Consider the following 8911-nt stretch of genomic DNA (forward strand, 5'->3'; position numbering starts at 1 on the left):
GTTCTTTTTAACTTCAAATGCAAAGGTTTGAGTAAACTAAAATTTTGAAAATCCTAGTCAACTGAAATTGAAGCATGTATGTATGAAGGAAAATCACTTTGCAAAAGTTTTAAACAAGTTGATTGTGTATTTTATGTGCACCAAAAATTGAAGTGTGGATTGTAAATTCTTTATTTTGATGCATGAAAATTAAAGTGTTGATTTTAAGCACCAAATAAAGTGTGTTTCCTAACTTGCAAGAAAACAAATTTTGTTTTGTTCAGTTTTAATGCACCAAAAACAAGTGATCCTAACTGGAAAGCAAAGAAAAGTTTGTTTGTTCAATTCTTAAAACACCAAAATAAAGTTTGTGATTTTAAAGAGGTAAATTTTTAAACCTGCACAAACAATAACCAGTTAGTAAAATCCATATCTAAGGGGGGCTTCCACAAGCCTAAAAATTTTCACTTTTTCGGTTACATGGTCTTTTTTTTACAATGTTCTCTTACAATAGCGTTAGTTTGTGTTTGAACAAACGCGCTATTTAACACAAACGCGCTAAAAGGAAAAAAAGACAGAGAAGGCAAAAGCACTCAAATAGGATCAATAGTGCCAAAATAGGGTCAAAAGCGCTCAAACCATGTCAATAGCACTAAACTTGATACAATAGCGCTATTGTAAGAACAATAGTGCTAGAACAACGAGTTTCAATAGTGCTAAAGCGCAACCTGTGTGACAATTTCAACATTCAAACATGTTATTGGTAAAAAATAAATGATTTTTTGGGTGTTTGGATTCACGTCAGGTTCACCAAATGATGCTCTATAAAATGGACAAGGTTAGAAAATGACAAACAACACAAGACACAAAAAATCGTTAGTGTTAGTTAACCAAAAGCTAATCTAAACAGGCATATCAAAAGAGATACTAAGAATATGAAAGAATATTTAACTAAAGAAGCAAATATGACGAGGCATCTCCAAATACCTCCTAACATGCTCTTGGCTCCTTCTCCTTTGTTCCTCTCCTCTCCAAGTTTCAAAATAGTGTAGCTCTCAACAACTTTTTGCACTATGGATGCTTATGGAGGATTGAGATTTGAGTATTTGCTCCAAATGTAAAATGAAAAGCTAAAATACTAGATGCTATTAAAAATGATTGATTTTAACCAAAAGAACAAGATATTAGATTGTTATGCTAAATGCTCTCTAAAATGCCTATAGGTTAAATGCATACAAGTTTTCAGGATCTGGATTATGAAGAAATGGGCTCTATTTATAGGAAAAATGGAGCAATGGATGGTTGAGATTGAACAATCTCAACAAGGGCCAAGATTGAATGATTTCAAATCCATGTGAGGGCTTTCAACCCAATCTCAGGATGACATGTGTCAATGTGAGATAGGTTGAGAGGAGAGGGAATAAGCATTAAATGCTTGACATGACCTTGGGAGTTAAAGTCAAGGTTAGTTGAATGAATAAACTCTTTATTCAAAGAATAAAGCTTTTATCCAATGGATAAACTCTTGTGCAAAGGCAAAAGGGATAAACATGGTCAAAGCAATAAATGCTTGGGGAGACAAGTTGAAATAACCATAAATGGTTATGTAAGAGCCATTAATGGTCATGTAAGAGCCATTAGTGGTTTTGGAAGACTTTGGAGGTTAAATTGTTGAACACACAAAGCATTAAATGTTTTTCAAAGACTTTGAAGTCTTTGAGAAGTGAATCCATGTTGCTTAGGAATGTGACAATAATTAGGGGATGGATTAGGCTAATTAGGAAGGGGTTAGAAGAATCTAAAACGGGGTTTAGGAATGCAATTGGATTTGGTGGGTGAGGGAAAATAAGATTTTTAATTAAAATAAATTAATTTATTTCAATAAATGTGTGCAAGTTGCATTTTTAGGAGAATGCAAGTTGGGGGGGGGGATAATGATTTAAATAAATGTTTAATTTAATTTATTTAAAAGAGGAATAGGGGGATTTAATTAAATAAATATATTTTATTTATTTAATTGATTTTTGAACTTGGTTTAATGAATTAATTAAAATAAATTGAATAATTTATTTAATTAATAGAAGAATGTTTGAAGATGGATTAATTAAATATTAATTAATTAACTCATGGCTAGTGTATTTTTAATCAAATAAATAGCAAATATTCATTTAATTAAGCTGAACAGATTTGTGTGACTACAGTACCTATGCACAAATAGTCTCAATAATCGTGCATTGTGGTTGTACCAATAAAACAACACAACTCTTCCAATTAAACATTCAAATTTTAAATATTTGGTGTACAAGTAGGCAACTATTAGTACATGTGGAATTTTTTAGTGGGCTTTTTATTATCACGTATTGGTTATTTTAAAAGATAGTAATTGGGAGGGTTAATTAGGCAAGAACATTGTGATTACTAATACATGGGTGGCTATTAGCTCTTTTCCCCTACTAAGGACACCATAATTAGGTTTTGGTCAAATCTTCAAAAAGTCATTTTGTAGACTTTTTTCACTAGACATACTAATGTGCATTGCTAAAAAAGAATAGAGCTACATTCCATGTAATCACTACATGCTCACAAAGAGTCCCCACAAATATTGGCTCCTCTCCCCTACTCATGATCAACACTAACAACTTTAAAGTCACAATTACTAGTATTATACTATCAAAAATATTAGACATTAAATCAAACAAATGTTATTACAACTATAAAATCATGCTTAACTAATGAATCCTTTTCCTAACATAGATGTCCTTCCAAATTCCTATAAATTTGAAAAACCGATTGGGATATGGTTAATCTAGCATCTTATTAAGATTGAATCTCATCGTTTATTCAACCTTTCAGAACGAGCATTTATGTTAAAAAATGGGACTATGATAAAAAAGTTTGAATGAGCGCAGGTAGGGAAAGAAGTAATGAAGACATTGATAAAAATCCGAATCGGCGCTCAACCCAGCTAAAGCTTTAATTAAAAGTTGAACATTCAATGTCAATAAAAGGCTGCACAGTAAGACTTACCTCGGCACAAGATTGATGTCCTTGTATAGTTTTACATGCCAAAGGTTATTGTCCGAGGAGGTTTTTCTACGACAGGGGGATAAATTACATGAGGAGGATCATTAAGAGGACCATACATCAAAAATTTGAAGCACGCCTCCCAATTCTGATGATCAGAGCCTGCACTCACTCTCAGTTTGTCTCCCATCCTCAGCCAATTAAAATCAAAATCGCCATCCACTCTCACAACACGTACTTCCAGCACGTCTTCACTTGTCGAATCCATGTCCGGGTGTATCATTTCACATGCACGTAGTGTATGATCCCTTTCAATGCTGTAGCGCAGCCTGCTCGTGCCTTGAATATCAAAATTTTGGCCAAGCGAAAGACAACAAACAATATATCCTGCACAGTAGCTAATCTCCCGGTCATCTGCACAGAATTCAAAACAATTGTCTTCCTTCCCGTTCCGTCCATTCAGCTCGGCAGGCAGCCAAGTCGAAAGAGATGGCCTTTTAGACATTAGACATTGACTCTCGAAAGAGATGGCCTGCCAAATACATGATGGTTAGGTCAAGCTACTTGGCTTTAATCAGATGAGAGTAAGGGTTTCAGTTTGACGGTCATTTGTGCCGTCACGATTGTTTTTCCATCCGGTGAGAGCTGGTTTACACATTGTTTTGCAGTGCAGATGGTTTACAGAGGTACCTCACCATCTATTTGAACTGTTACCTAAACTATGAATGATAAAATTGACAAATATACTTTTATAATTTCAAGTTGAGACGGTGCCCTAGAAATTACGCAAATTATTTTAATGACAGAAAGGACGAGAAACGTGAATGGGAAGGGCAGAGCGAACTTTCATTGAACTTACCTTGATAGTCTCGTAGAAGGAAAGTAACTGCTTTGAGCTGACACCGGGGCCCGCAATGAAGATGCTCTCCAAGGACTTGAGACCACCCAAGCAGCTTCCAAGTGTTGCGCTTGAAAGTTTTGTACATCCCACCAATCTCAATGTTGTCAATCCTTGCAAAGATTCCAATCCATTCAGACCAGTTAGATGACATGACTTGCTTACGTCTAATCTACACAGACTTGTCAGTCCTGACAAGCAGCATAAGCTCTGCAATTGCATACAGTCACGCGCATACAGCATCTCCAGTGATGGTGGGACCCCTCTCAATTCGGAAAGCTCGCTGCACCCGTCCAAATGCAGTTCCCAAAGTCCACTCAACTTTTGGAAGCTGCCGGGAAGACTGCAAAATCTATTATGCTCAAAGTTGATGATTCTTAAAGAAGACAATTCGAATAGTCCGGCTGGGAGTCCATTTTCACACAGTTGGCAGTAGCCGGCATCCAGATAAGCCAAACTTTCTAGGCCACCAATGGTGGCCGGTAGCTCTCTAAGATTTGAATTGTGGTGAATTTGTAGTTTTTCCAACCGAGTCAAATTGCCAAAACTAGCAGGAAGGTTGCATAAATTCTTACACCAAGATAGATCCAATTCTTCCAGACTTGAAAGCATACCGAAATCCCCAGGCAAACAAGAAACACCACAGCCTTTCATGTTGAGAGAAACTAAGCTGTGGAAGTTTCCCACATTATTGGCCAAATTATTGGGCAGGCTTCTGAGTGAATGGCAATTGTGCAAGTCCAGAAACTGCAACTGGGTATAGATTATTGTAGCAGGAAGTGTTTCCAGGGACCCGCAGTCTCTCAAAATAAGCACTTTAAGTTTCTCCGGCCATATCTGTTCAAACATCATGACACGAATAAATCCAAACCCTTACTTTGTTTACATGACTAAAAAAAGAAAAAAATATTTGTATGCCTTACGTTGGAATATTCTTCTGTTTTTTCGTCCCAGAGATGAGTTATCTGACTATCGGTTACCTCCAGAATAACAAGTTTGTTCAGATTCATTCCTGGAGGTAGCCGTGTTAACGAACATCTCGTCAATCTGAGCCATCTCAATTCATCAAAGCAGGGTGCCTCAGCAAAGTGTCCCTTTATCTCAACATTTGCAAGCCAGAGCAACCTCAAGTTGTACAGCTGCTTGAACATGTCTGCCTTCATTGTCTTCCTTTCCTTGGGCTCGTAGCGAAGATAATGAACTTTTTTGGCCTTTTCCTTGATTCCATATAAAAATACACAGATAATTCTTACTTCCGTAGTAACTGGAATCTAGCTACCATGTAAGACATAAACATAAAATAGCCACGAGAGACATATGTAACGTTAAACAGATGAAAATAAAATAATAGGATAGGAAGAAAATCCATACCCAGTGTCGGCGTAACATATGGTGCACATCGTCCTCATCGAATAGTCTTGTGCGTTTATGGGGCTCTGTAGAAATTTCATTTGCTACAGTAGTTCCCAAATCTTGGAGGCACCGATGCATCAGTAAGTCGTTACTAGAACCCAAGTTGACCAAAGACTTTTGCAAGAGATGTCTGAGAGAAGCATGAACACTCCGATTCAGCTCTGCCCAAAAGATCAGAGCAATTTCTTTCTCCCTTCCTGTAAGAAAACAAGCAACATCTAGAAACATTTCCTTTTCAAAGGAATCCAGGGTATCGTAGGAGGCTCTGAGTTTCTTTTGCATATAAGGCTCATCCCTTAACTTGTCTGCCATGTCTTCCCATACATCTCTATCGTCTTCACCAGCCAGGGTTTTACCAAGAAGTTGGAGTGCAAGAGGATGGCCATCACAAGCATTAACAATATTGATGCTTGGGGTTTGTAGCTCTGGATCTGGACAGCCGGAATTAGGGAACGCGTGGAATGTGAATAACTCCATTGCATGTTCTTGATGAAGCCTCCTTACCTCGTACATTCCATCAACGTTCGCCACTTTTGGAATTTGTTGATTCTGAGATGTAATGAGCAAACGACTGCCTGCTCCGAAGTCAGTGAAATTTCCCCCAAGAGCTTCCAGCTGCTCGACACTTTGAATGTCATCAAGGAGGAGGAGAACTCTCCTACCCCTGAGACACTCTTGTAGCAGATATTTACCTCGATCAATATGATCTACTTCGACTCTGACTTGGGAATCTTCTTTGGGCATGAATCGGGAAACCTCTTGGAGCATATAGGTTTGCAGCTTTACGAGCCCATTTTCCAGCTGACATATTTCTCCCACACTAAGTACAAAACAATGCACTTCAAACTGACTGTAGAAGACTTCTTTGCAAACAACCTTGGCCAGGGTGGTTTTACCAATACCGGGCATCCCATGTATACCCACTTTCAAAATCTTCTTCTGATGATCCGCTAAGTTGAGCAATCTCCTGACATGCTCCACGCGCCAGTCTAAACCAAAGCATTTCGGAGTATCTAAATGAACCTTAGCTGACTCTAAGAATTTCACTACCTTGCTCACTACATCTTGAATCAAAGCGCTGTCCCTGCAAAAGCGTGAACTAATATTGATGAATACTTCAATATATAGATTAAGGAGAGAGAAAAAATGTATATAAGTAGAATTTGCTGTAGCCTTACGAAAATTGATCCGAAGACCATCCGCAAATATCGGAAACATTCTTTAATGCTTCTATTGTCTCCTTGTTTAGATGTTGCACGAAATCTTGTGCAGATGGAATTCTCTCCGGGTGGCGAACGACTGAAGGATAAACATGATAAAACAGAGGAAAAATTTTGACCCTCGACTTATTCATAAAACACACTTCATTCAAGAACGATTGTGACTCGATAAATGTGTCGGAGAAAATAGGTATACAGATCCTACTTTCTCGGATGCGTTGAAAAGGAGGGATATCATCTATGAATTTTCCTTCTATCCAGGTGACAATGCCTTCCGCTTCAAGAGCATAGTTCAGTCGGCTAGCAAAATCTTGGCTGATATGAGGGTCACAAAAGCTTATATAAACGTCATATATTTTGAGATGAGTAAATGGAAAGGAGGTGTCGGCAGCAGGGAACATATCGAGCCTGCAAATTTCAGCAGGGAACATATTGAGCCTGCAAATTTTTTCAAAGAGGACACTCGATAATTGCTCAATCCAAAATCGGCCTTGGTTTATATGTATTCAAAAAGTTTCTATTCCAGCTTTTGTCTAAACATAACTAGACTTCCCCATTTTCTGGAATATGGAACCCGCCTGGAAAGAGCAGAAAATAATTGATAGGCGAAATGCTTATCATAAACGCAATATGATGTACGACAAATTGTAGATGTGAATTGATAGGCGAAATAATGTGTCCACCACTCAAAATTACTTTTTCTTTAGTCTTTGTCGCGCACTAAGCGAGAAATTGACATTATTGTTGGTTTATATACTTCTGTCAGCATATTCTTTCATAATTGTCAATAATACCAACATTTGTACATTAAAAAAAAGTTGCAATGGTTATCTGCATTGTAATTTATATAGATTATCTTGTAAAATTAATTTATAAATATTTTATTAAAAAATTAATAAGACATCAATCATTAATAATAGTTTAGAATTATTAATAAAATATTAGATATTGTGTCTTGATGCGAGTGTCATCATTTATGTCATTTGATACAATATTATATGATGAATTTTGACATAGGTCATTGTACCAATCTTCAATGTCATGCTCATCAACAATTTGAATATTGATTTTCATTGAACATAGAATTGAGGACATTTAACATCACCTAAATGGTTCTACAACAAATTAATATAGTCAGTGTAGAGGAGGAAGTGTAATCTATATATTTGTATGTGTTTGAAATTCATGTAAACGATAAATATTTTGCTACATATTATGAGCTCTTTTTTTTGTGTGCATAAAATAACACATCTAAAACTATAGTTAATCACAAGCAATCTTGAAATAATTAAATTTATAAATTAATTGTATTTTATCTCTTTGAGCATTAATATGTATTATTTGTAGTTAATGTTGACCTTTTGTAGACAAGTATATATGCATTAGAGTTAGATTCTACAAAAAAAAGAAAAACAAATTAAAGTGAAAATTTTTTTTGCACATTTAAATAGAAAGTCATATAATGTGAATAATAAGAAATTATGAAATGTAAATCAAATAAATAAATATATAAATTGAATGATAAAATAAAAAACATGTGATATTTATGCTTGAACTCTTCTTAATTATCAGAAAATTATAATAAATTTGTGATATATTATTAACATCTTCAACATCTAATTGATTAAACTCAATGATAAAAAAATATAAGCCATAGTTATTCAATGAAACCATACAAATTTAATCATAATTTAGTTCAAACTATTGAAATTATTAATAATAAACCTTGGCATTCCCCTCAAATAGGATTAAACACTAATATGATAGTCTATTGCTGAATAATTGATATTAAAGAATAATTTATAATAAAAAAATAAAATGATAAAATGATCATTAACTAATAACACAACAAATGATGAAACCTATAAAATCACAACCCTACCAATAACAACAAATTTAAAAAAAGAGTTCATTATAAGTTAAAAATTAAAAAGCCACAAATGCTTTATCCCACAACTCAAAACCTTACCAATAAAAGCTTGCAAGACAGAATTTTATTGGTCGCATAAAAAAAATGGATTACAAGAAACTTTGCTACATGGAGATCCGATTATAGAAGCTTCGCCACTTACAACAATCTACAACTTTTCGTAGTTTGCAGCTCTCAACCAAGAAGCCCAGAATCAATCGAATACTTCAACCACTAACCAGAATACTTTGAATAATATCACCCCAATGATAACTCATTACCACATGATCAAATCTATGTAGAGTTCATTGTAGACTACTACCAAAAGTATAATGGAAGAAAAATTCCCCGATGGTATGCAATGAAAAATTGCACCATAAATGGCTTGATTATTAAGTTCCTTGTGGTGAGGGAGCATTGCAGGCATGATGGGACGAGCAATAAAAAAAACACTCACACTCTTAATGA

The 8911-nt window shown here is 35.5% G+C and overlaps 1 protein-coding gene across 1 annotated transcript; it reads right to left on the reverse strand.

Moving 5' to 3' along the window:
• Positions 1-2916: 2916 nt before the first annotated feature.
• Positions 2917-7103, reverse strand: LOC131052317 (disease resistance protein RPV1). Its single transcript, XM_057986946.2, has 5 exons — positions 6493-7103; positions 5273-6398; positions 4825-5118; positions 3863-4738; positions 2917-3535 (listed from the first exon to the last, which is right to left on the reverse strand). Exons 1-5 carry the CDS (start codon positions 6963-6965, stop codon positions 3038-3040), a joined length of 3267 nt encoding a protein of 1088 aa, XP_057842929.2. The 5' UTR covers positions 6966-7103; the 3' UTR covers positions 2917-3037.
• Between the last annotated feature and the right edge of the window lie 1808 nt (positions 7104-8911).

The sequence above is a fragment of the Cryptomeria japonica genome, chromosome 2, assembly GCF_030272615.1.
Source record: "Cryptomeria japonica chromosome 2, Sugi_1.0, whole genome shotgun sequence".
NCBI lineage: Eukaryota > Viridiplantae > Streptophyta > Pinopsida > Cupressales > Cupressaceae > Cryptomeria > Cryptomeria japonica.